General features: G+C 43.5%; 1 protein-coding gene across 1 annotated transcript; it reads left to right on the top strand.

Annotated features, from left to right (window-relative positions):
- Nucleotides 1-17,075: 17,075 nt before the first annotated feature.
- On the top strand, nt 17,076-27,419 carry ZP4 (zona pellucida glycoprotein 4). Its single transcript, XM_083611805.1, has 12 exons — nt 17,076-17,264; nt 19,211-19,326; nt 19,653-19,752; nt 20,136-20,291; nt 20,827-21,014; nt 22,665-22,762; nt 23,001-23,128; nt 23,892-24,081; nt 24,161-24,299; nt 25,659-25,737; nt 26,452-26,565; nt 27,237-27,419. Exons 1-12 carry the CDS (start codon nt 17,093-17,095, stop codon nt 27,362-27,364), a joined length of 1,608 nt encoding a protein of 535 aa, XP_083467931.1. The 5' UTR covers nt 17,076-17,092; the 3' UTR covers nt 27,365-27,419.
- The last annotated feature ends 537 nt before the right edge of the window (nt 27,420-27,956 follow it).

The following is a 27,956-nucleotide window of genomic DNA, read 5'->3' as shown; positions in this document are numbered from 1 at the left end:
CTGCTGCTGTCAGTGACAGTGATGACACAGCAGACTACAAGAGCGCAAAGGCCTCAGTCAGACCATCTGATGCGTCTGACAATGAACTGGAAGAACCACTGTTCACCATTGGTCACTTTTCTCCTAAGAAGGAGGAGATGAGTCCAGAAGACTTGCGTCTGGTTCGCAGGTCTGAAAGGGCGACCAAAGGCAGACCTCCAAAGAGATTTGCTGATGAGTTTGCTAAGACGGCAACTGCTGTTCTTAGTAGCTCAGAGAAGGTGTGGGAACCTTCAAGCTTCAAAGAGGTCCAGGAGTTAACCTCTAAAGATGCTGAGCCTTGGCTTAATGCCATGAAGGCTGAAGTTGATTCCTTAAACAGGAACCAGACTTGGGAACTGGTACCGGTAGTCCCAGGAATGAGACTGGTTGGCAGCAAATGGGTCTTCAAGGCCAAGACAGACCAGAATGGCAAGGTTGTCAGACACAAAGCCAGATTGGTTGCCAGAGGTTTTTCACAGGTACCAGGGCAGGATTACCACGAGACCTACTCACCCACGGTCAAATATGAGAGCATTCGGCTGATGCTCAAGATCGCTGCGGAGGAGAAACTGCATGTTTCCCATCATGACATAAATACAGCTTTTTTGTACGGGATTTTGAACGAGCAGCTGTACATGCTTCCACCTGACGGGATGCAGATACAGAAGGGAATGGTCTGTAAACTGCGGAAATCCTTGTATGGTCTCAAGCAGAGTGCCAGGTGTTGGAACACAAAACTCACTGAAACGTTGCTTTCTCTAGGTTTTCACCAGGGCAAAGCTGATCCGTGTGTGTTTGTCAAGGAGGAGGGGCAAAACAAACTGTATTGTTTATGTTTTGTTGATGATCTTCTGATGTTTTGGAAGAATCAGGCTTTCTACCAAAGCACCCTAGCTCAGCTGAAGGAGCACTTTGACATGAAGGATCTTGGTGAGGTATCCAACTATCTTTCTCTGCAGGTGGAGAGGGACCAAGCAGGTAATTTTCTGGTACACCAAACACAGAAAATTGCTGATGTATTAACCAGGTTGAATTTGGTTGATGCAAACCCAGCAGACACACCGATGGTGACAGGTTACCAGGTAGACAGTACTGCTGAAGCGTTTTCTGACACAACGCTGTACAGATGCATTCTAGGCAAGTTGAATTTCATTGCTAGATGTTCAAGACCTGACATTGCTGTAAGCACTAACCTGCTTAGCAGACATGCTAACAATCCTACTGTTCAGGATTGGAAAGCTCTGAAGCGCATAGCCCGGTATTTGAAAGGGACTATGCACTACAGGCTGAGGTTCACCAGTCAGAAGACTGGAGGTCTTGAAATCTTTGCAGATGCAAGTTTTGGAAGTGACACCACGGATGGTACAAGCACTTCTGGAGTATGCTACATGTACAACCACTGCCTGTTTGACTGGTTGTGCAAAAAGCAGACAACAGTTAGCCTAAGTTCCTGTGAAGCAGAACTCAATGCTCTGTCATTTTCACTCATGGATTGTGAATGGTTGATGCAACTGTTTAAGGACATTGGGGTTTCTGTGAAATGTCCTATACAAGTGTATCAAGACAATAGATCTTGTTTGGCTTTGCTGAACTCGGAGAGTTGCAAGCAAAGGACCAAGTACTTGCAGATTAAGCTACATCGTGCAAGAGAGTGTATTCAGAAAGGACTTATTCAGGTGTCCTACATGCCAGGAAATGAAATTCCTGCTGATCTGTTGTCTAAGGTTGTTAACAGAGAACAACTGAAGGTTTACGCACAAAAGTTGCAATTGGGTTGAACCACAGGTACTACAGGTTACACGGAAAGGGGGAGGATGTTAGGATATTTCCGTTCCACCTTAAAAGGGAGCAGGATGTTTGTATAACACCCTGCGTAAGTTCCTGTCTCACAGGATGTTTATGCTATATGTTCTTTTCGATTTTGCCTGTCTTGCCTGAGCAGTCGGAGGAGACGGTCATGATTTCTTTGTTCTGACCAATGCCTAATAAACTGTAAATATGCAGTTCTGCTCTCATGCTGTGCAACTTCTGTTGTGTGAATTCTGCTGAAAGAGTGTGCTCTAAGCCAGAGGCTTAGTGTCGCTGAATTGCTGATATTGCCTGACTACGGGAGGTCGATGGATCGTCCGGCATCCGAGCTTGGGGCTCAGATGGACTCTATCTCCCTGGCAGTATCCCAACAACAACAACAGTCTGTGGCTTGAATATTCAAAAGCTCATACACCACTGTTTGTGAGTTAGTTTTTCCTGCAGGGCTATTTTGAATGTCTTTCTCCAGTTTGAACAATAATGGCTGTATGAGTCTAATCAAGTGTTGCACCATCCGTACACTATGACTACAGGAGATTATGGGCTCATCTTGCCAAGTATCAAGGAAAGGGATTATTACATAAGTAGCTGTGGCACTGAGACAAAACACAAATCGACAGAAGTTATGGAGGTGGACCTGATTCCCTTCTGCTCTAGATATAATCTTGGGACTATTTGCACACTGTGAAACATAGTCCTCTGCACATTAGAGAGCATAAAGTAGACAAGGATTGGGTCCCAAAAGGCACCTGTAGGTTATGTCCCTTAATGATAATGTCATAGCTTCATGTCAGGGCCTGGAGACCAGACATTGTAATGGCCTGTTTGCCACTCTGCTTTTCATGTTACTTGTGGAAGCAACAATTGTGGACTCATTCACCACACCAGATGATATCAAGTTGCAGGTTTTGGCTGCACCAAGAAGATGCAGATTCATACAGGGTCCAAGAAGTTATAATAGCCTTTATGTTGCAAATAAAGTGGTCTCTCCCCATAACATCTATGATCACCATGTGTGGGAGATGGTAGAGAGTGTTCCATTTGCAACCTGAATATCAGATTGGACCCTGGGCACTGGTGGTGGTGTCCTGTTTAAGATCCAGAATAGGTCTGGGAGAACAGACTTGGATGTTTGATTTATCTACCCATGTTTTGGAGTCTGCTGCTATTATCCGGACTGAAAGAACGTGTGAATAATAGCTGAATGTGAGACACTACTCACACTACTCAAACTTCCATTTCCTCATATTCTGACCTTTTTGTTACTGTTAGCCTCAAGATACATCTGGACCTTCATCTGTGATGGAGAGGAGAATCTCAAGAGGAAAATAACTGATTGTGATGGACTAAAATCAATATAGACACCTCTACACTAATCTGCTCTTGGTCCCCTGTTCCATCTGAAGGAACCCATAGCAAAAACACAAGGACCAATGCTATATATTTTTTTACTAAGAAAAAATTGTGTGGTTCCCCACCCTCCTGTTTCTTCAGAAAATGCATTGTCTCGTGCATGATTTAGTTTGTCATTCTGTGAGGTTCACTACACCTAAGATTTCAACAGAGACCATCTAACCACTCTGGTAATGTGCATTTTCTTGTATGTTCCTGCTAAGTCTGCTGTAGTAAATATGGTAAGTCTGAGGTCTGCAAAGACCTCATAAAGCCACTGTGTGCAGCTCAGGTTTCATGAACACCTGCCTATTGTAGATAACAGCTCCATTGGTGGCAGTAATGGCTCCAGGTTGCATATCCATGAGGATTTGGAACATTTGTAGCAGTCACAGGGCACACGGCAGGAATCTCCCTTTATAGTTGCCCTGTACAAGAAAAAAAAATCAGGACGCCATTTATATCTATATAGTTCTTCTCAGCAGAAGCATTCACAGTCTCCCTCCTACTGAAACAGAATATTGGATCCTTCAAGATACCTTCCTGCTTAGAATACAATGATCCTTTCTTATCATATGCACGTATTAAACAAAAAGTTGGAAGAATTTTTTTTTTTAAAAAAGTATCTGGGACTGAAGAATTCTGATGTCTGCGCCCAAAAGCTTTTGTATTTCCACTGAATCTTGCTGGATTTCAAATGCCAGCTGCAGTATCTTAGACTTTACAACATTTCCTGATTTACTGTGTTAGATTTTTGAGATGGAATACAAGGAACTGTAATGGAAGGGGGTGATGCAGCACCCCATATTCTTCACACCCCACATAAAAAAACAACAGCACTTTGAGTTGTTATGGAGTCCTACAAGAAATCCCACCATAGCCATTTAATTCTCATCTTTTAAGAGTGTGGCTTGGCATAAAACGCACTGGGAAACTTGGGTTGTTTTGATTTTAATCTTTAAATCCAGCTATCTGTAAATCTATCTTTAAATGTTTAAATAGACCCTCTAAAGTGTTCCCATAAACTCTGTTCCTGCATTCGTTCACCTGCTAAGCTTTACCAGCTCAGAGACAGAATATGCTATGGGGTCCAGTGAGAGGCAGCAATAGATGGAAGGAATACTGGAAATTTGAGTTAGTAATGAGTGTCTGGAGGAGTGAGAAATGAGCGTCAATCCCATTTCCTTTATTTGAATGAATGCGGTGATGAGACACAGTGCTCTTTTACTGACCTTGACTCTTATCGTCCTGGGGTTGATGTGACCTACCTTCTCTCTAGGCATAATAGCTTTGCATTCTATCAGGCACCATTTTCTCTTTCTTTTATATTACTTTAACGACCAGAGCGAGTATGCAAATGGCAAGAGGAAATAACTGACCTGAATGGGAAAGGAAATGTATAAGGTACATAATACTTTCTGAAACCCTGAACTGGACTCCCTTCTGCCCAGCTTCTGGGATGCAGGGAGCGGGGTTGGGGTGGGGTACGGGTTGTCCCCCTCACTGAATCCAGATCAACATGTAACATACAAATACCTGCAAACAAATCATGTACAAAGATGTGTATCTTTGTCTAGTGAAAATATTCTGTGAGAATTTTTTCTTTAGGCATGTCATCATCATCATCATCATCATCATTTATTATTTATACCCCACCCATCTGGCTGGGTTTCCCCAGCCACTCTGCGTGGCTTCCAACAAAGTATTGAAATACAGTGGTCTGTTAAACATTAAAAGCTTCCCTGAACAGGGCTGCCTTCAGATGTCTTCTAAAAGTCTGGTAGTTGTTCTTCTCTTTGATATCTGGTGGGAGGGCATTCCACAGGGCGGATGCCACTACCAAGAAGGCCTGGTTCCCTGTAACTTGGCTTTTCTCAGTGAGGGAACCACCAGAAGGCCCTCGGAGCAGGACCTCAGTGTCCAGGCAGAACGATGAGGGGTGGAGATGCTCCTTCAGGTATACTGGACCGAGGCCATTTAGGGCTTTAAAGGTCAGCACCAACATCTTGCTTATTAATCTGTTCTCATGACACAATTATTTCCCAATGTAAATACATATCCTCTGAAACATTTTGTTGTAGTGAATTCTACTTCCTTGGTCTGCCTTGAGTATGTTTTAGTTTCAGTAAATTGTACTTCAACCTGCATCCTACCTGAAGATTGTTGCTGTGGACTCAACTAGATTTCCTTTTGCACTGCACTTTCCAGGCCCCGGTCTGCATTTTATACGTCGATGTGCGAGCATCATTCTTCTTCTTCTTCTTCTTCTTCTTCTTCTTCTTCTTCTTCTTCTTCTCCTTCTCCTTCTCCTTCTCCTTCTCCTTCTCCTTCTTCTTACCTGCCACTTAACTTGAATAAAACCTGCTGTTTCCTACTGAATTGCAACAAATGGCAATCTGCATAACCTCATTGCTGTTTGTTCCGATACAGCAGTAACCTGCAGATTTTCCAGGGGAAAGTTGTGGGACAAAACACCACTAGGACACAGTCCTAGAAAAGGCAGACCTGTGCCTAAGAAGCGCAGCAAAGAAGGAAGTCTGAATGAGCCCTGAGGGTTTTACTCAGAGACAGCTCAGTTTGTAGAGTTTGAGACTCTTAATTTCAGGATTGGGGGTTCAAGCCCTACGTTGGGCAAAAGATTCTTGCATTGCAGAGGGTTGGACTATAGATGGCCCTTTTGGTCCCTTCCAACTCAGCAATTCTATGTTCTTGTTTTTAATGCATTTTAAAACAAAATTTTACTGCACTACATTACTTCACTACATTAAGGTTTTGCTTTGTGTTTGTTAGAATTCATTATTTTTATTTTAATTGTAAAACATGAGTTGGGCTTTAGGGTTGGAGTTATTAACGCTCAGTTTCTGCCTCTCTGTGGTGCACAGATACTAAGGTGTTGCAGTCGAATGTAAGTACCTATTTTAACTTCCTTATTTGCATGGTTTCAGCAGTAAGAAGGTTTTAAGGCTTTTCCAGATGACCTGTTTATTGAGCATTCATCCTGATTTGGTTGCCCAAAGCTTATGTAGCAGTGGTCAGACCATGTCCAGTCTTTAGTGAGCATTCATTCTGCTTTTTTCCCCTGCAGTGTGTTGATACATTTGTTCATGTTGTTTGTGACAAGGAGTATTCGTTCTGATTTGCTTTCCAGTCCATTTCCCTGTCACTTTCCTAACCACGAAAAAGTCATTTTGTTTAGTTGCAACGGAGCATTTTAATCCACTTTAATAGCACAAACCTAAATTTCCTACATGCACTTGAATGCCTCCTGCAAACTAGTGACAGTCTGGAGGCACAGTTAATCAATCACCGAGAGCTGCATATCAGTCATTGGCTACAGCAAATGGGATAACATGTGCCTCAAAGTCAAGCCCCCAACGAAATAATAGAAATGAACGAGGCCCCGAGGTTCTGTTGTGTTAGCAGTCATTATTCATTAACCTGCTGTGTGCTCTTCAGTCTTTTATCTAACATGTATTTTGAGGAAAAGGGAACAAGTAAATTCAGATGTTTTCCTTAAGAAAGGTAAAGGACCTCTGACAGTTAAGTCCAGTCGCGAACGACTCTGGGGTTGCGGCGCTCATCTCGCTTTATTGGCTGAGGGAGCCAATGTTTGTCTGCAGACAGTTTTTCCAGGTCATGTGGTCAGCATAACTAAGCCGTTTCTGGCGAAACCAGAGCAGCACACGGAAACGCCCTTTACCTTCACACCGGAGCAGTACCTATTTATCTATTTGCACTTTGACGTGCTTTCGAATTGCTAGGTTGGCAGAAGCAGGGACCGAGCAAGGGGAGCTCACCCCATCGCAGGGATTCGAACCACCGACCTTCTGACCGGCAAGCCCTAGGCTCTGTGGTTTAGACCACAGCACCACCTGTGTCCCTTAAGAAAGGTAAAGGATTTTAAATGTGCAGTGGTATGGAAGTATGTTCACCTGAACATACTAAGAAGACCCTAGTAGGCACATGGGAATGTTGAGGCAAGAGTATGTGAGGGCTACTACATATGGAGACATAGCAGGCAAAGCATGTATTTACTCTTTACATTTCACATTCAAGCATAACGACTGACCAGAATGTGAGACTCAATGCCAACTTGGGACCCCCTGCACAAAGAACACAGCTTACTGTCATCTGTTCCTTTCAGAAGAGTACCGAGTGCCTTATTAGAGAATATAACTGTCTCCTCTCTGCCTTTACTTTCCACAAACAACAGGCACACCTTCACTTGACCTCCCTTTGTGGTCCTTCCACTAAGCTTTGCTGCATTTATGTCCCATGACCTCTTGAAACTGTCCTTGCATTTACAGTTGTGTCAAATCAACAGGCCCGTAATGAAATCTTTTGGGGAAAGTGCATCCATTTCTCTTGTAACGTACACCCTCGGATACTTAGCCTTTGGGTGGAAATAAATAAATAAATAAATAAAGCTATAAATAGGAAGGGGAATGTTGTTAAAGAAAGAGCAGAGATTGATTTTGGAAAGCAAAACTCAACTATGCAGCCTACGGGGAGATACTAACTACCATACAGAGGGCAATTCACCAGCGATAAGGAGAAATAAAGGGAAGGTCTTTGGGGTTGTAAAAGCACATGAAAAAAATGGTGTTTCTGTGTAGAGGTTTGTGGCCCTCCCATTAGGTAGAGTGAGTCAGCTGCCTCAGGCTGATGGTTCGGGCCGTCATGGAAAGGCAGCAAATAGTTGTTAAAGCTATTACTGTTGCATTTTTAATGCCAGAGAGAGGTGGTTGTGAGATTATCAGCCTCAAAAACCTGACTGGCTTTGGATACTGTGCCCCTCCTTGAACAGGGCTGTGCATCATCTGCTGCCCTGGTTCGCAGAACAACCAAAATGGCAACCAGAAGGAGATGGAGCAACTCTCCTATGAGGCAAGGTTGCAGCATTTAGTACTTTTTAGTTTTGAGAGAAGTTGAGTAACAGGTGCCATGAGAGAAGTTTATAAGATTATGCATAGTATTGAGAAAGTAGATAGAGAGAGGTCCCTTTTCACTCCCATAACAGCAGAACATGTGGCTCTCCAGTGAAGCTGTATGTTGTAAGATTCAGGACAGAGCAAAGAAAGTACTTATTCACACAAGCCAGTGCTTTTCTTCTAGAAAAAATGGTGCCGGTACTCACCATGAAGTTGTTACAGTAAATGCCACATTTTAACCAGTGCTTTTCTTCTACAAAGAATGCTGCTAGTATTGCATCCCCTTCAGCACCCCAGAAAAAGAAGCACTGCACACAGCAAAGAGTTAAACTATGGAAATCGCTCCCACTGGGTGATGGTGATGGCCACCAACTTGGTACTCAGCTACATTAGTAAAAACAACAGCAATTTGAATGCATTACAAACGCCCAACACCAGATGGCGCCAGAGAGCAGAAAATTTTAAAACAGGATTTTCCATAGGGATTTTTTTCTTCTGTTAAAATGATATAATTTCTGACTTATTTATAGCGTTTTTCTCTCTCTCCCTCCTGTGTTTAGATCCACCTTTGGATGGCTTAAAAAATAGGATTAGACAACTTCAAGGAGTACAAGATTATCAATGGTTCCCAGTCATGGTGGCCATGCTCTGCCTCCATGGTTTGGGGCAGTAATGCTTCAGAACTGGTTGCTGGAAACCAGAGGAGGAAAGATTGTTGTGGCACCTGGGTCCTGCTTGTCGGCTTCCTACAAGCATCTGATTAGCCGCTGTGAGAACAGGATGCTGGACTAGATGGGCCTTTTGGCCTGATCCAACAGGCTGTTTGGATGCTCTTGTGTTCTTAAAGTATTGTGGATAACAGCAGTGCTCTTAGGTTCAGATATCGCTTCAGATTTGGTTGCCCAAATGAGGCTCTTTTGAATCTCAAGCATGCTTGGCTGAAAAATAGCCGAACTGAATCTTTTTAATGCTGTGGACGTGAGTACATTTGGAATTTTGAGAAAGTGCTCTGGGCACTAGTCACAAAATGGCTACCTTGAAAGCATGGTGTGACACAAAATGGCTGCCATATAGCTGCACTTTGCACTTCTCCTCAGTGTCCAATCCTAGTGGTATCAGTGGCAATATGAGTCAGTGAGCAAAGACAGGTAGTTACTATTTGGTTATGTTGCAGTGGTAAACAGGAACATGAATCACAGAAAGAGGACAAATGACATGTGTGGAACTTCTTTTAGTGCTTCAAGAATTCTCAGGATGTAGGTTCAAAATTTCTAGTGGTAGCCAGGAATATATGCAGGGTTCCAGAGTCCAAGCTATGTTTACTATTATAATATCAGATCCCAAAATTGATTGTGGGGTTAATGGTTCTCTGGTCTTATTTAAACGTAAGTAAACGGGGGAACACAGCACATTGCTATATTATTCGAAACTGGCTTGCTTATTTCAGCCTCCATCTATCATGTTTGACATTCACAAACACGCTGATTTTTTTCTCCTCCTCTGCTTTCATGTCTCCCATACAGATTACATTTAAACAGAATATTTCCTTCATTCTTACTGGGTACTAGATGGCAGGTGCAGCCTTAGGAGCTCACAGTACAGCCTTATGTGTGTTTACTTGCAGGTAAATGCTGCTGTGTTTAATTAGACCTATTCATACTTACTGTGGATGCAGCCCTGTCTACTCTTGGGTTGAAGAACCTACTCTAAGAAAAGAAAAGAAAAAGAAAGAGGTCTAGTTAAGGGAGGAAAAGTTATATTGCCCTATGTCTTTGACTTAAGCCAAGAGTCTTCAACTATTTAGAGCCTGGGGATTGTTTACATTTGTAAATCTAATAAACTGTCATGGGTACCAAATAATGCCTATTTCACAGAAGAAAAATGAACCCTCATGTGTGCTGTGTTCAGTCCACTAAAAGGTAAAGGGACCCCTGACTGTTAGATCCAGTCACGGACAACTCATCTCGGTTTACAGGCTGAGGGAGCTGGCATTAGTCCACAGACAGTTTTTCCGGGTCATGTGGCCAGCATGACTAAGCTACTTCTGGTGAACCAGAGCAGTGCACGGAAACACTGTTTACCTTCCTGCCGGAGTGGTACCTATTTATCTACTTGCACTTGGATGTGCTTTCGAACTGCTAGGTTGGCAGGAGCAGAGACCGAGCAATGGGAGCTCAGGGCAACTTCAAGGTTCTTGCACATGTTTCTTATGTATCTTTATATTTAACCTGGATTTGGATCAGACTAACAAGAGAAATAATTTTGATTCAGTTAATACTTAAAACCAGTTTTATCAAATTCACACTTTCCAAAACAATATGGGAACTGAAACACAGCCATCTTTTAAAATTTGCACCAATCCAAAATTCGCCATGCAGTTCTCTAAGCAAAGAATGTTTACAAAAATACATAGATTAGAGGGAAGTGTGCTTAGAAATGAACACATTGATGAAGATAACACAGAAATGTGTTAGGTGCCATTTGCATGAAGAAGCGGAATGATTTTTGTGAGGTGTTTCACAAAGGAAATTTGCAGGTTGCTGCAGAAATATGGAGAACTGAATTTAAGATTGGAAAAATGAGAACCCGAGAGGATTGAAATGGACAGACCCTTCTATTGCTAGATCAGACAGCCCTTCATAAAATAGGACACACAAACATCCTGTCTCTCACCTTTTCCCTCTGTCTGGCCATGTGGATCTGAACCAAAGGAAGAGGGCAAGTGGGGACAAAGAGGAGCAATTGCAAATAGGAGGAGGGCACTGAAGGCATCATTCCCCAAGGTCCTCCAAAGCTGGCGCCAGTAAAGTCTTCACAATAGGACTTTTGTAAAGGAGGCACCAGACAGCAACAGTTTGAGGAAAGTGTTATGATCAAGTGGAGGTGCGGTGGGCAGGGGAGGAGAGAGAGAGAAGTGGGAGACAGGCTTTTAAAGTAAAAAAGACTCTTATCCTCTGTTTGCTTTTCCTTTTTTTCTTGCCTTTGCAAAGAGAGTGTAAAATGCCATCCTACTAATATTGCAACATTCTGTGGTATCCTTGACTCAGAGTGTAAGCTGACACGTGGGCAGGAAGCTGGCAGAAAATGGGTTCTCGAGCATAAATTATATCACATCCTTGATCCGCATGACCTTGGAATCACTGCTAAAATTAAGTCCAAAGACTTTCTTGGCACTTGTGTCTGTCTGCCTGCTTGCATGCATCTTACTCCAGTCAAATTTAGCTTGAAGGATCTGAATTTGAGCCTACACTGGTATGTTAATGCATCACCTAAAGGCATACAGCCCTGGGCTATAATTTGACTCTTTTATGTATATTTTTTCATTCTAGGGCTATCTGAAGTTTCTCACACAAGCACTCACAGATTACACACACACACACACACACACACTTTGGAGATGCACAGAGAAAAGAAATGCTTAGCAAAACATGAAATCTGGGAACAATTAAAATCAAGCCAATGGCAGTGTCTGCAAGATAGCTCAGCTACAAGAAGATAACCCTCTTTGTCACTGCAGCAGCCCTGTTTATTCTCCCCACCAATTAAAAAAAATAAAAAATAAAAGTAAGCATTGTTATGCCGCATACATCTTAATACTTCTAATCTTCTGACTAGCAGAGCAAAAAATTAATATCACCCTGCCCCGGTGAAGGGAAAACAGAGAAGAGCCTCCAGGAGAAGGAAGCAAGATGAAGAAAAGACTATGCAGAATAGCATGGTCCCAGGGACATATCTGCATAGTTGCACACATAAAGAGACAAATGTTTCGGGAGAATGCTTGCATAAATATTGTCAGGGGGTCCTAAATTAGAAGATTTCTGAAAGACCACCGCTGATCTTCCTCCGCAACGTAGAAGGTATGACAGTCAGTCAGGTGTGTTTTAAGGTATATTCTCCGTTTTCAGTGCTCTTTGTGAACTGAGAACACACCCCAAAACATTCTCTGGGATATTCTGTAACATTTAAAATTTCCATGTAACTTCCTATTTTTCAGGGGCTGCTTGGCAGATTTATCAATATTTAAGGTGTTCCCTGAAGGCAGAACTCCTGTGGTATACCACTGCACACATACTAAATACAATTCTTGGTCTATGACCTGATTGAATGGTGCTGATCAATTTAAATTCCTAGACACCTTCTACCAAAAGCTTACCAAGAGACCTTGAGCTGGTCACTTGCTCTCAACCTAACCTACCTCATAAAGTTGCTGTGAATCATGGACATACATCATTGAGTTTCTTGGAGGAAAGGTGGGATAGAAATAAACCAGTACATACATAAAATGCACTCCACTCTCATCCATGGCTCCTAGAAGCTGTCAGCATGCAACAGCAGCCACACCCAGGGAAATGGCTTCAACTGGCCTGCTAAACCAGGGGAGGGTAGCTGATGGGTCTCAAACCCTCAGTAAGTTAGGGACTTCCCCTGGATTCAAAGACAAGCTGCCCTGGATTGAGCAGACAAGTTCAAGAGGGAGTCCAATGGTCAAGAAGGCATTTTCTGCACATACTGTAGAGGAAAGTGAGGGGCAGCTGGCACTCGTCAACCTGGGAAGGTAGCCCATCTAGGAAAAGGAAAACTCTAACCTCTGCTGCCTTGTAGGATATATTCAGGAGAAGAAAAGGCTAAGGAGTAAACCCAACACAAATCTGGAGTGCAGTCCCTAAGATGGTTGGATGGTGGCTTGTAGGCTTCCTTCTGGCAACTCCTGCAGCCAAGCTGGTGCCAAACACTTTGCTCTACTTTCCATTGGACCACATTAGCAAGGCTGAGAGAGTATTGTCATCTGGGCAAACGAGGACCTCCATACATACTACCCAGGCTTGCACTCCAGGGAGTTGCTCATAATACATTGATTTGACTTCACCCCTGGAGGGGCTCTCCATTGTCTCTCAAGACAGATGGATACTATTAGGGATCAGATGAAGCATTAAAAAGTCCTCACCACAGGTTCCCCTCCCCCTTTAATTGAACATAAGCAAACAATCTTACAAAAACAAAACAAACAGGGAAGAAGATTGTTTCTGCAAAGGATGTTTGAGAGAAAATCACTTTTGGCCATAAAATTAATAGAAGACTTCAAGTAGGATTTTTGGGGTGGAGCTACTTTGGCAGAAGGTCACTGGTGATGTCCACAGCTTTCCACAGTTACCCTGTTTTCATCTTTTATTGTAGCTAGTATGCTAATGACTGCAATGTTCAGCAGCCTCAGTGCCAGAGAAATGTGCAATTTTATTGCTTTCCCTTGGAGCCCACACACTAAAAAGGAAGAGGAAAATGATGAATTTTACATGATCAGAGAGAGCCAGGATATGTGCTGCTCTCCCTTCACAGTGCAGAGGAAGACGAATAAACATGGACTTTTTTGGGATGTGTGTGTGTGTGTGTGTCAATGCAAACCCAAACTATCTTTGAATCCCTGTTCCATTCCCCACCAAGGACTAATTATCCCCCCCCCCAATTTAATCCCAATTCCAGGGGAAATTCACTTTGCTCAATTAACTGGTCAACTGCACATGTCTACCTTGGACATAATGAAGGTGGCCAGCTATGTCATTCACCTCTCCTCTCCACCAGCTCTGCTCAGAACTGCACTCTTTCTTTCCTGGATGTTTTCACTGCACTTTTCCCTGCATACAGAGGAGCCAAGTCCTATGGCCTGAGGTCCCTTCGCCCCCACCCTAAAATATTAGAGGGAGCCTCTTCCCAAAGTTAATGGGCATTGCCATTCACATATATATATATAGAGAGAGAGAGAGGGAGGGAGGGAGGGAGGGAGTACACACACACACACACACACACACACACTGCATCATGTGATTGATTATTCAGGGTGGGTCTTACCTGCCCACCCCAATATTTTATTCAAGCTGGCACCCTTGCCTACATATGTTTCCTTGCCTGATTCACAGCTTGAAACACTGGGGCTGGGGAGGGCATCAAGTGCGTTTTAGCATGGGTTCCTGGATCCTACTCCCTTTTTGGGGGGATGGGGTCACAAATACATATGGGTGCAGTACAGTGCATGAAATGGTTTCTTGGTTTTTGGTGGGCTGGCCCCATTCCTTCATGCCTTGTTTCCTTTGCACAATAGGAAAGCCTGTCATTTATACAAGTATTACAGAACACACACGGGAGCTGCATTGCATTTCTGTTCATTGCAGGTCCACCTCCTTTCCTAAATGCAAAAGCTGTGATCTTGTGTTTTCCCGCTCAGAATTCCATTGAAATCAATTGTGTTTAATTTTCAGGATTTTTATCTGTTTGTCTGTCATCTATCTATCTATCATCTATCTATCTATCTATTATAGAAATGGAGGGGGAAGAATAAGACTGGTCTGTAAAAACAGAGCCTGACTTTCTAGTGTTGACACCTGCTCACAACCAGAGGCTTCATGCACAGCAGGACTGATCAGCAGAAGGTTTAACAAAGGACTCAGTCACACAGCTGCAAATAAAACATTTTAAATGTGTTGTAAAGTACAATATGCACATGTGACACAAGATGGCAACAGTGAGCTATGCAAAATTCAATGTATTTTTCAAATTTTTTTTAAAAAAAACATTTTCACAGTGTTTTTTTTATATGTGTGTAGAGTCCACCAAACATGGCATCTCCGTGGCAGAAATTCTGGTGAATGCTTCTTATATTCCAGCTGTTGCAGAATGCTTCTGCTCATAAAAAGTGGCAGCATTCTGAATTTCCCACATTTGTAAACTAAATAGGGATTTGCTTTGAACAGACTTTTCAACAGGCCTTTCTTGCTGCATTTATCTTGATGTGCTTACATTAGTAGATAATAATGTTAATCTCCTGGCTGTGAAAAGGTGTGTCTGCCCATTTCTTCACATCAAGCCACTGGTAAAAGACACAAGAACAGCCAGGTTGCTTTCTTTGGTCCAGAGTTCCCAAAACTTTGGTTTCCAGCTGTTTTTGGACTACAGTTCCCATCACCCCTGACCACTGCTCCTGCTAGCTAGGGATGATGGGAGTTGTAGTCCAAAAACAGTTGGAGACTCAAGTTTGGAAACCTTGCTTTGGTCCATTGGTAACCCTGCAGTTTGAATAATCTCTGATCGTATACATGTATTAAAACGTTTGTGGGTTAGATTGTAAGGTAGTGCGTGCTTAGGTAAGATTAAAAAAGTAAAGGAACCCTGGACGGTTAAGTCTAGTCAAAGGCGACTATGGGGTTGTGGTGCTCATCTCGCTTTCAGGCTGAGGGAGCCACTGTTTGTCCACAGACAGCTTTGCAGGTCTTGTGGCCAGCATGACTAAACCACTTCTGGCTCAATGGAACACCATGACAGAAGCCAGAGTGCATGGAAATGCTGTTTACCCTCCCACAGCAGCGGTACCTATATATCTACTTGCACAGGCATGCTTTCAAACTGCTAGGTTGGCAGGAGCTGGGACAGAGTGACGGGAGCTCACACCATCATGGGGATTCAAACTGCCAAGCTTCTGATCAGCAAGCCCACAAGGCTTGGTGGTTTAGACCACAGCGCCACCCACATCCTTGGCAGTGAGTGCTTAGCACAAGACTCTGCTCAACTGAACAGAGAGATGAACTTAGTTCAGGCGTGGGGAACATTTGGCTCCCCAGATGTTGCTGAACTACAATTCCCATCGCTCCTGGCCTTTAGCTATGCTTTGGTAGGGTTGATGGGAGTTGTAGTTCAGCAAATTTTTGGGAGCCTCTGGTTCCTCACTTAGACCTTTTACATGCAAATCCAATACTTTGGGCACTTTCAGCTGTTAGAGCCATGGATCGTCTGTGGCAGCTGCTTCTGGTTCTTTGGGAAAGAGAGCATTCCCTTGCCATCACGTTTCCTGATAGACGCTTATTTGTCTTTAACATGTTAAAAATGCAACTTCTCTTGCTACAAAGCAGCAACGACAGGAAAAACAAAACCGGCTCAATGTCTAACTTTCTACAAATTACTTGTTAAGGGCCATCTATCTTCCCTTGGTGGTTTGGACACCCAGTGCACGGTGAACTTATACATGTTTACTCAGAAGTAAATCCTATTGATTTCAATGGGCCTTACTCCCAAATAAGTTCTTTTGGATTGCAGCCTGACAGCCCAATCCTATGCAAGTGGTAGTTGCCTCAAAGTCAGCATGCCCAACTCTGGAGAGGGTTCAGTTGCAAGTTGCAGGCATTTTCCGTCTCTGATTCTTTTCCCTATTGCTTCTATAGATGAACTACGAAATGAGACTTCCAAGAAAAGATCAGAAAACTGCATAATACATTGAAAAACATAGCATGCTGAAGAATGTGCCTCACAGTTATAGAAATCATTTGCATCATTTACCAAGCAGGCGGCTACATTGTTCAGCCCTGCCTGAATTGGCAACAGAGACCGCTGGCTTTTGTGCAAACCAAGTCTTTTGCCTCCTCCTCCCATTCATCTACATCTTTTGTTTTTCACCCGCACATACAATTTATTATCGTTCTGACCCAGTAAAAGAGCAGAGGAGATTTTCAGATGCTGTCTCTTTTATTGCCATTTTGAAATTGGTTTATTTTGCATTGGCAAATATAGATAGATTTAGAGAACTAATTTCAGAAGAAATAAAGCTGGATAGATATGGAGCAGGTGCTTCTGGAATGTAGACAGGAGGGCAGTGGAAAGATGTACATTGATTTCATTCTGTTCTTCCCAGTAGGATGCTCTTCTTTCTCCTCCTCCAGGCATTCTCATAGCATTGCAAGCCTTTAGAAGAGACCCTATTACTGCCATCTGCTGGCTGTAATGCAGGTATGTCTCCATTACGTTGTGGTTCTACCTGGCCTGAAGAAACCGCACCCCTTCCTTTCTTCTGTCCAATCACAGTTTAGTTAAGCCTATATATGAAGACTTTTGGGAGGCGTGGTCACTGTTGTTAAGACAAGATGACAGTAGTAAAATGGCTTTGGGCTCCTTTGGGCACAATGCTTTTCTGGATTATTTGTTTGTTCATGTCTCTAGTTCTGGGTGCTCCTAGTAGCTTTAAAGATTTGCCAAGATTGTGGAGCAGAAGAACGCTGTATTGTGGAAGGGACAGCTTGCACTTCACCTTACCTGCAAACCATTCAGAGATAATTCACTTTCTTACTGTTCGAGGTAAGCAGTTTCTTATCGAAGGTGCTTTTTAAAGGAGACTTTTGGGGGATTTGGCCCTAGCGTTTCAGACAGAAGCTTTATATTTTCTGGTGTATTGTGAATTATACCCTTTCCCTCTGTAATTCCCTCTGACTAGACTGAGTGTCTCTAGTAGACTGACATGGGATTGGGAAGATTGGCTGTAGGCTTCTGTTCTCCCTTTTCCTCTTTAAACCATACTTCTTTTGGACAACCAAGCAGAGGACACCCAGCTGGCTGCTACACCAATCAAGGCCTGTTTACAGGTGCAGCTCACACTGATCTGATATTAAAGCTATTGGGTGCTGCTAGTGGTTCCTCAAATGGCTGCTGTCCTTGCATTAATTTGGGCTTTGTGTTGCAAGAGGAAATTCCAACTCCCAGTGGAAAAAAAACAGCTGCAGAGCGACTCTTTATACTGTATCTGCTTTTATGAATTTGTCCTTAGTTACAGGGTTGCTGTTCAAGCAGACCCTTTTCTTATGTGGAGCATAGGAACTTGCCTGCCTTTAGTACAATAATCAGAGCTTCGTTTTTAAACCATCGTGGTGATTCAGTGGGTCATAGGACTACGGAGGGGAAACTGTGCTTGTAAAAGCTAGAGTGTCTTTGCAGATGGTGTCAAAGAGCTGGGAGGCCTTGACACAAGTACAGTTACAAAGGCTTTAGAGAAATGCACTACCTGGTCAGTTTTCCTCCTGACTGAAGCTCTGAAGTGTTAACCCAGGCAGTGATTCAACATGAGAGAGGTTCCCTATCATCCCACTCCTACATTTTTTGGGGTGGGGGAAGGCAATGGTGGTAAATGATCCACTCAAGTTTCTGCATTTGGCTGTTAAAGAAGCAGAGAGCATCCTGGGTTTGTGAAGCAGCTGCCATTCTATCTATAACACTGGAAGGGCAAGGAAATCATGAGCCTGTGAAGGAAAGCCATCATAATAAGAATTAGGAAGCTCTACAAACTTGAATGTGTATGCGGGTGGCGCTGTGGGTTAAACCACAGAGCCTAGGACTTGCCGATCAGAAGGTCGGCAGTTCGAATCCCTGCGATGGGGTGAGCTCCCGTTGCTCGGTCCCTGCTCCTGCCAACCTAGCAGTTCAAAAGCACTTTAAAGTGCAAGTAGATAAATAGGTACCACTCCACCGGGAAGGTAAACAGCGTTTCCGTGTGCTGCTCTGGTTCGCCAGAAGTGGCTTAGTCATGCTGGCCACATGACCCGGAAGCTGTACGCCGGCTCCCTCGGCCAATAAAGCCAGATGAGCACCGCAGCCCCAGAGTTGGCCACGACTGGACCTAATGGTCAGGGGTCCCTTTACCTTTACCTTACAAACTTGAATGTAGTGTGTACTTGATCCTTATATCTTGGAAATGAAGGACTGCTTGATGCGCACATTTTTGTTATCAGGAGCTGTGTTGGCTTTGCTAACAGGCATTTGATGGCAGTTGGTCTGTATCATACAATCTGGGGACACCAGAGTTGGAATAATGGGGCGATAATCTTACCTTGGCTTCAGACCAGCCTTGCGATACTGTAAGGAATAGAGAAGTAGAATTAATCTGCAGTTTCACTGAAGAAGCTGGTTTTGACTGGGTTGAGATTCATATTTCAACAACAGATCAGTATGCTAGGTAATAAGGAAAAAATATATTTGTACACATCAGAGAAAGATTGAAGACTGTAGGGCATGACTAATTAAAAAGTATTGTACTGACTAGAGCCAAACCGTTTGAGAATAATCAATGTAAGGGTCAAAACAAACAAATTTTTTTCCTTCCAGTAGCACCTTAAAGACCAACTAAGTTAGTTCTTGGTATGAGCTTTCGTGTGCATGCACACTTCTTCAGATACACAGGGTGAGAGCTTTGACCCCTGGCATGAAGACATTGCATGGATAGATCTCAAAGAGGGCACCAATTTCTTTCCTAGATTCAGAAGGCCAGTCCCATCCTCTTGACAGATCTGCTTGTGTCTCCATCTCTCAGAAACCAGAAGGCTCTACAGTGGTCATTGTTCCTTATACTGGATGTTTCTTTATCAAAAAGGTAGTAACTTGACCCTTTGCTGGGACATAGAGGGTTGCTATAAAGGACCATATAGACAAATATTTCCAGTCACACTAGGATCAGTTGTGAGTCACTGAAATAAGTTACATGAATTGGGTGGATGTATGAAGGATCCTCATACCAGGTTACTCATGAATGAATTCCTCAACAGTCTCTTGCATCATGAATCGTGCGGAATGGGCTTTTATAATTGCATAGTAGAAAACTGTTGTCTTCTAATAAGCGTGCAAGTTATGGGAGTAATCTCTGCCTTAGTCCAATTAGTGGAAATCTCCAAACATGCCTTGCCTTGTCTGTTAATACAGAACAGCTACTTCTTAATGACTCTCAGGATTGAAGGACTGGAAGCGGTTAGGAAAGTGCTTCTTTATGAAGAGGACCTGAAATGCCCAACCCATTTGCCAGGTATAGCAACTTTGGAATCTAAACTTGTAGAATCTAAATGTCACCCCAAATTACTTGGCAGAAAGAAGCAAAGGTAAAGTCCATTATTGGTTGAGAATAGGACATCAGGTGGGAAAGGGGAAGAGGGCCCCCTGTGTCAATACAGAATTGCAGGTTATGATAAATTCTGTTGTGTCTTGTAAGGGAGGGAAATATGGCTTTTCATCCACCATAAATCCCTCCCATGATTGTTCTAAATGTGGATTTGGAGCATTCCAAAATGCTGACTACCATATTTGCAATGGTGTAGGATAGGCTAAAGGCAGTACTTCAACAACAGCAGAAATGTGTTCCTAGGATGAGTGGGATGATGTAACAACAAACCCTAACACTCTGGCCTTCAGCTTTAGATGTTCCAAGCAGCAGCGTATGCCAGGGAGTGCAGAGACAAGACCGCCTTCCCTGTGCCACTCAACCTGTGTCCCAGGGAGAATGTGAAGAGAGAGGCTGCTGTTATACCACTGAAGATCATCGTGTTCCTTGTTACTATGGCAATACAGGTAAGCTGGGCATTCTAAAAAAAAAAAAGACACCTGCATTAGAAGTGTACTTTAGGCATATTTTGAGGTTCTGGTTTGAGAACAAAACACTTCGTTCCAGAGAAGTCAAGGGAAACTGAATTTCCAGTCTAGAAAACAGCTTTCATCCTAGCTGCACAAATCCATATTTTGCAAGGCAATGTCTAATTAAGCAACTCTTCTCCCTGGCTTATATGGAGAGAAGGGGAAGAACCACAGAAGTGAAGCAGGCTCAAGGAAATCTAGTTATGTGGTAAGCATTTTTTTTTAAAAAAATCCACATTTTAAAAGGTGCACCTTGGAATTTGCTGGAATTGGATGTTTTCAGCTTCCATTTCAGAAAAATGTAAGGCATCTGAATGGATTCTTTTACTGTGGCCCTGGTACCTCCTATGGCTGAAATGGTTGCCTACCATTTGGAGCCAGGCGGCAACAAAAGGAAGGATGGTTAATGCTAGAAACCATGAGAAGTCTGTGGTGGAATTCCATGCTAATGCTTTTGGCTTTCATTTTTCAGTGACTACACACTGCACTCCAGATGGCTACTTCTCAATTGCAGTGTCCAGGGATGTGACTCTGCCGTCATTAATTCTGGACTCTGTGCATCTTGTCAGTGGATATGGCAGTGGTTGTGTTCCTGTGACAAAGAACGATGCCTTTGTCCTCTACAAATTCCCACTCTCTTCCTGCGGAACTACTTTTCTGGTAGGATTCCAATACAAAACCACCTGCCTTGAAAGCTCCTGATTTAATCAACCAGCTTGCAAACGTACTTACACTGCATCAGACCATTGGGCCATCCAGAACAGCATAGGTGCCAACTCACTTGGGCCCTGGGTGCCAGAGCATCCAAAAAATTCCCCATGAAGGGGCTGGACATCCACAAATTTTGGTGCACGCTGCATGGCACCCACAGCCCTGGGCACCCATAGTTACGGGGCTAAGTATCATTTACATGGACAGGCAGCAACTCTCCAAGGTTTCAGGTTGGGGACATTCCCAGCCCTACCTGGAGATGAAGGGGATTGAACCTGGGACCTTCTGCGTGCAAAGTCACTACTGAGCTATAACCCTTCTCTTTGACTGCACTACACTATTATACCCGGATGAACTATTCTGGTTTTAGGTAAGTCTGGGGTCAACAAAAGGAGCTTCTTGCATGGCCATTCCATAGCTGAGGTCCCCAGGCATAGTGGGAAGAGATACACAGAAAAGCATAGGCTAGTATGGGCTGTGTTAATAAAGCCCTTGTAAATCCATGCATATGCCCTCTGATCTGAAAATGTACAGGGGTGAGGGGAGGCAGGAATGGGCAAGGTACTGAGGAAAGTAGGATGCGGGTGGTGCTGTGGGTTAAACCACAGAGCCTAGGACTTGCCAAAGGTCGGTGGTTCGAATCCCTGCAACAGGGTGAGTTCCCGTTGCTTGGTCCCTGCTCCTGCCAACCTAGCAGTTCGAAAGCACGTCAAAGTGCAAGAAGACAAATAGGTACCGCTCCGGCAGAAAGATAAATGGCCTTTCCGTGCACTGCTCTGGTTTGCCAGAAGTGGCTTAGTCATGCTGGGCACATGACCCGGAAGCTGTATGCTGGCTCCTTTGGCCAATAAAGCGAGATGATCGCTGCAACCCCAGAGTCTGCCACGACTGGACCTAATGGTCAGGGGTCCCTTTACCTTTACCTTTTTACTGAGGAAAGTAATCTGCTAGATGACCAAATTGGTTCATATGGGCAGAGGTGATCCTTGAGGTACCATGGTCCTGAACCATTTTAAAGCTTTCTAGGTCAAAATCAACACTTTGAATTGGGCCCAGAAATGCATTGGCTGCCAGTACAATTGAGCCGGGATCGGTGCAATATGCTCAAACCGTCTTCCCTGGTGAGCAGCCTGGCCACTGAATTCTGCACTAGTTGAAGTTTCCAAACTGTCTTGAGAGGCAGCCCTAGGTACAACATATTGAAGTAATCTAACCAAAAGGTTACCGGGGCATAGACATCAGAAGTTAGACTATCCCTACCCAGATAGGGGCACAGCTGGGCCACCAGCCAAAGCTGATGGAAGCACACTCTGTGCCACCAAGGCCACCTAAGCCCAATTGTATAGGCTCCTTCAGAAGGACTGTAACGTCATCAAGAGCAGGCAACCTCCCATCCACCAGGAAGCTCTGAATTTCTTAAGGCCAGAGAAAGTGAGCAATTGATGCAACCCCTCTAAATTTACAGGTATTATCAAGAGTGCACTTTATGGTTCAGAAATGTTTGACTCTTCTTAGGTTTCCTTCATTCTTCTCTGGGTGCAGGATTGCAGGGCAAATAAACTGGATTAATCCCAACTAATCTTTAATGTTTAAAAACAGGGAGCAGGCGATCAGGGCATATATGCAAATGAGCTGGTAGCACACCATGATGTCAAAAACTGGAACACTGGATCACTCATGCAAGATAGCACCTTCAGGTAATCGTAACTGGCACTCACACATAATGGCATCTGGGCACATATGAAACTACAGTGTTAAGGCTATTGGTCTATCTAGCACATTATTGTCTGCATTGCCTGGCTGCAGCTCTCAAGTTTTGAGATAGGTCCTTCCCTGGATTGAATCAGGAGCCTTCTGATTGCAAAGCCAGATGCTCTACTACCAAGCTATGGCTCTTCCCCAATACCTAACTTCTTTATCTTTGCTCTTCACTAGACTGCATGTCAGCTGCAGGTATTCAACAGGGAGCTTCCTCCCACTTATGGTACAAGTCTTCACCCTGCCGCCTCCACCGTCAATCACTCAGTTTGGCCCACTCAGCCTCGAGCTTAGAATTGCTACTAGTAAGTGTCATCATGTCAATGAGAGGAAAATCTATGGCTGTCATAATTTCTGACACCTCTATTCTCCACTTCGTGTACTTCTTGCTTGCATGTATTGTAAAGAATTGGCTGTTTAGTAGCTGTCTGCATCCCTCTGCAATAGCGTGAACAGACAAAACTTGGAAGCCTAAAACTCAATCTTCAAACTTTCCCCGAAGACTGAACTGGAACAAAGGGACTTATGGGGAAGTAACTTCACGAGAACAGCAAACTTCCTGCTAAGAGTTGTGCATGGTGCAATGTGATTATTGTGTCTACTGACTGACTTTCCAAGGAAAAAGACAATAGAAGGCTGCACATGATACAAACACATTTTGATGATTAGGAGGGATTAATTGGGCACGCTGCTAGATCTTTGTAAGACAGCTACAACAAGAGGCTACAAGCAGGAGTAGGGTGCCTTGGGCCCTGCAAATGAACTACAACAGGCTTCCTGAACCTCGGCCCTCCAGATGTTTTGAGATTACAAATCCCTAGCTAGGAATCATGGGAGTTGTAGGCCAAAAACATCTGGAGGGCTGAGGTTGAGGAAGCCTGAACTACAGCATCCACCAACTCAGTAAACCATGGCCAATTCATTTCTTCATAAAAAATATTGATATTCTGCTGCATCATAAAGCTATATCATAGTGGTTTCCAACAATATAAAAACCTTTAAAGCCATGGTGTTGTGATCCTTCTCAGTCGGTGGTGTGTAACGATTTGCAATATTTGTATTCTGCAGACCAACAGTACAGCAAATACTATGCTAATGGGGACTATCCTGTAGTCAAGCTCCTGAAGGATTCTGTTTTCCTGGAAGTTCGAATCCTGCAGCGGACAGACCCAGACCTCGTCTTGGTTCTTCATGAGTGCTGGGCCACACCAAGTACTAACCCCCTGCAGAGGCCTCAGTGGCCCATCTTAATGAACAGGCAAGACCTCCAAGATAAGCTAGGAATTTGAAACTACTGAAGAGCATCTCGCATAATGCAGTGTTTTCCTCTCTCACAGGTGTCCATATGAAGGAGACAACTACCAGACTTGGTTCATCTTTGTGGGAGCAGTTTCAGGGCTACAGTTTCCATCTCACTACCAACGCTTTGTCATCAGCACTTTCAGCACTGCTTCCCGGCAGGCACTTACTGGACCAGTAAGAGCTCCCCAGTTTCACCAGGGTCCTAGCTTGTGAAAGAGTGATGCATGAGAATAGATTACTGAATCAGATTACGGAATCATGAAATTGTAGAGTTGGAAGGGATCATGAGGGTAATCTAGTCCCAACCCCCTTTGGCCCAACGTTGTTCTAGAATCCATGACCTTGAGATACTCTACTGACTGAGCCATCTATCATGAATCATTGTTGAGAAAATTGGGCTTTTTAAATGCTATTTTTCCATTTTTCCATTTTACAATATTTCAACAAGAATTAAATCTAAAGAAAGTCAGTTTACATTTTCTTTGACTCCCCTCCGTGCTTTGTTCTATTATATCGTAATCTTACTGCATAACCAATTCAAACCTATTTACAAATTTAACCTTTTTACTCCCTTTAAGTTACTTCTTACTGCTCATGTTTGTCATTCTTGCTAATGTTTTAAATTACATACAATTGGTCTTCATATATTCAACAAATTTTCCCCAGTCTACTAAAAGAAAGTCTCTCACCTTGATCTCTTATTCTTCCGGTCCCGCCATTTCCATATATTCCATCAGTTTTATTTGCCAATCATCTTTCATTGAAACTGTTTCTTTTTTCCATCTTTGGGCACACACCATTTGGGCAACCAGAGAAAATTATTATGTATGCACTCGTTAAACAGCAGTGTGTTTTACAGACATTCATTGTGCAGGATTTCACAGCTGTGGGCAGAAGCTTGTCACAAGGAGCTGGGTCCAGACACACAACCTTCCACAATGTGACTGTTTTTGCTTCTACTGTATGCAATAGAGGTAGAGAGCTGCATTTGGCCTAAGGGTGACATGCCTTCCTGGGCAACACTTAAGGGCTGCATGCCAGTGGGGACTAGAGCAACAAATGCGACTTTTATCTCTACATACTATAGGCTGCATTCCAGCCATGCAAAACCACAGCGTAACTCTCTATCCTCCATCTATGCAAAGAAGAAGCATTAACACAGTTGCAGGGCACATTTTGAGCCAAGCAAATGCTTTCAGGGAGGGTGTGGAGTAGGGCTGGTGAAGGATGTGGCCTGAGAGGAAGGAGTCCTGAGAGCCAGAAGGAGCTTTGAGGGTCCCAGCCCAGATCCTTCAGGATAAGTCATTTTGTTTTCTTAATGCAGGACCATTCCACAATGAAGGTCCATCTACTTGTGTTTAAGCATAGCAAAGTCTGGTTAAATGCTGTTAACACCAGATTTGGGTGGGGAAATTGACTTGGAATGCACAGTATGCCTGTTAAAGGATGTGTGAGTATAGGTGGGCAGTGTATAGAACCCTCTTAGATTTGTACTTTTAACAGGCGTGAATGAGTCTGACTGTCTTTTGCCAGGTTTATTTCCACTGCAGCGCTGCTGCTTGTGTTCCATCCACAGTGGAATCCTGCGTGGCTCACTGTCCTAGGATCAGAGGTAATGGCTCCCCAGCTATTCGACTGCTGTTTTGTTTTTCTCTTCCAAAACTGCTAAAAGGGGATATAGAAGAATTTCTTCCTCTTGTAACAATGAGAGTTGACTTACCTTGAGCAGTGGAAACCAGTTAGGAACTGTTGGTGCAGAAGAAATGACCCAAACAGCAAGCAGGATCTAGTTCCATATTCCAGCCAGGCGAAAACAGTGAGGGGCCGTGGTCTATAGAGAGTTTAAAGGTCTGATGGCCGCATTTGGCCCTGGAGCCTGTGGTTCTCCACTCCAATGCAGAGAGGCGGCTGTGATGAATAGACGGTTCTGTACAAATTTTCAAGGCGCTTTCTGCCAGATGCAAAACTAAACAAACTTGCAGTGTCGCCTCTGGAGGATTTATGCATCAGCCGTCCCTAGATTACTCTTCTGTGGGAGGCCAATTCAGATCTTTATGTGGAATTTTGTGCATGAGATCTGACAATATGTGGAAATGCATCTAGCGCAGTGTGCTGCTCTGCAGGAGTAACTAGCCGAATGAGGTGCTGAATGCTTATGGCTTCCCAGAAAGCCTAGCGACTGCCTCAAACACAGCCTTTCAATGCAAAGCTCCCTTGAGTGCCTCAGTGGTAATCCTGAGGCTGAAAGGAAAGGGGAGACATGATCAGCGCAAGAGCTGGAACATCTGTATTAATCGCTTGCCTGCTAACTTCTCTTGTCAAATAGCCAGGAGATCGCTTGAGAACCAAGCCCTACAGGACACTCCAAGGAGCCTAGTGATGGCAGAAGGACCTGTAGACTTCCAGATGGAGAAAGAACAGGACAATGTTGAACAGAAAGGTGAGAGGGAAGTAGGTATTGAGATGGGAATACTATTTTTGTGTGTGTGGGGGGGGGGGAGATAATGACTGTTGCCATGAAATACCATGATGAATTGGGTCCTATTCTTTTCATGGGCATGACTTTGAAACTGTATTTGTGTATTGGAGACTTACTATTCATAATATAGATCTAATCTGCCAAATTCATAACTGGGTTGGATCATGAATTTTAAGGGTTGTCTACACTGATGCATTTTGGGTTTTTTTTTAAAAAAATTCCTATATTGGTCATAAAGAGCAAGAACAATTAGAGCTTGAAATGAGCAGAGCCCTCTAAGCCTTTTCTGAGCAGCAACCTTTCAGTTGCATGGTAGTGCTTATGGTTCAAGCTTACACTACGTGCTTAAAGAAATCTGCTCCATGGAATACATATATATATAGATGGGCCCAGAGGGCGTCCTGGTCCTCTGTGGCATATGCTTGGTATGTGTGGGCAAAAAGGCATCGCCATAGGTAACCTTGTAAGAAGAACTTGAAGAAATATGGCAGTGGTGGGCAAAGGTGGAACGTGTGAAAATGCTGATGTACGAAAGTCTTGCATACACCTCTCTGTTGAGGGCTTCGCTGAATCACAAGAAAACTAGAGTTCTGTAGTTTTTAATTAGCAGGTTAATTAATTATCTCTTGCAGGTTCCCATTGGAGTAGTCCAGTCTTGTCAAAAGAATGGGAGAGAGCCCTTGTAGTTGCAGTAGGAGCTGTTTTTGTTGCTTTGTCTCTTGTAGGATTAAGGAAATACTCGAAAAGGACCAAAATGTGAACGGACAGATGTTTTTCGTTTTGTTTTTTGTTTTAAATAAAGAAGTGGTGAATGATGCCTTTTATTTGCCTTGTCCTGTATTGAAGCTCTGCACCAGGGCTAGCCAACAAGGAACCTTCCTGATGATGATGAGCTACAGCTCCCATCATCCCTGAACCTTGACCATGGGGGCAGCAATGTCTAGAAGGCACCTCATGGTAAAGAGCAGAGGTGGACAATGCGCTTGTCAAGTCTTGCCTTACCTCTCAATGATTGCTTGGTTCAAATTGGAACTGATAAAACAGTTACCAACCAACACTGTCAAAATCAAATGAAGTACAGTGGTACCTTGGTTCTCAAACTACTTGGAACCCAACACTGTAAACCCGGAAGGAAGTAACTTTTTGGAAGCCGAATGTGCTCTGTTTTCAGTGTTACGCTTCCATTTTGAGTGCCACACTTCTGTTTTGAGTGTTACACTGAGGTCTGTCTGTTTTTTGCTATTTATTTTGTGTTTTTGCAGCTCTTTTTGTTTGGTTTTTGTGACTATGTGGAACCCAGTTCAGCTACTGATTGATTGATTCTGTGACTGCAGTACATTGTTTATTGCTTT

This window comes from Podarcis filfolensis (genome assembly GCF_964270895.1).
Source record: "Podarcis filfolensis genome assembly, chromosome: 4".
Lineage (NCBI taxonomy): Eukaryota > Metazoa > Chordata > Lepidosauria > Squamata > Lacertidae > Podarcis > Podarcis filfolensis.
Note: the sequence above shows the minus strand (reverse complement) of the source record. Positions and strands in the feature narration are given on the sequence as shown.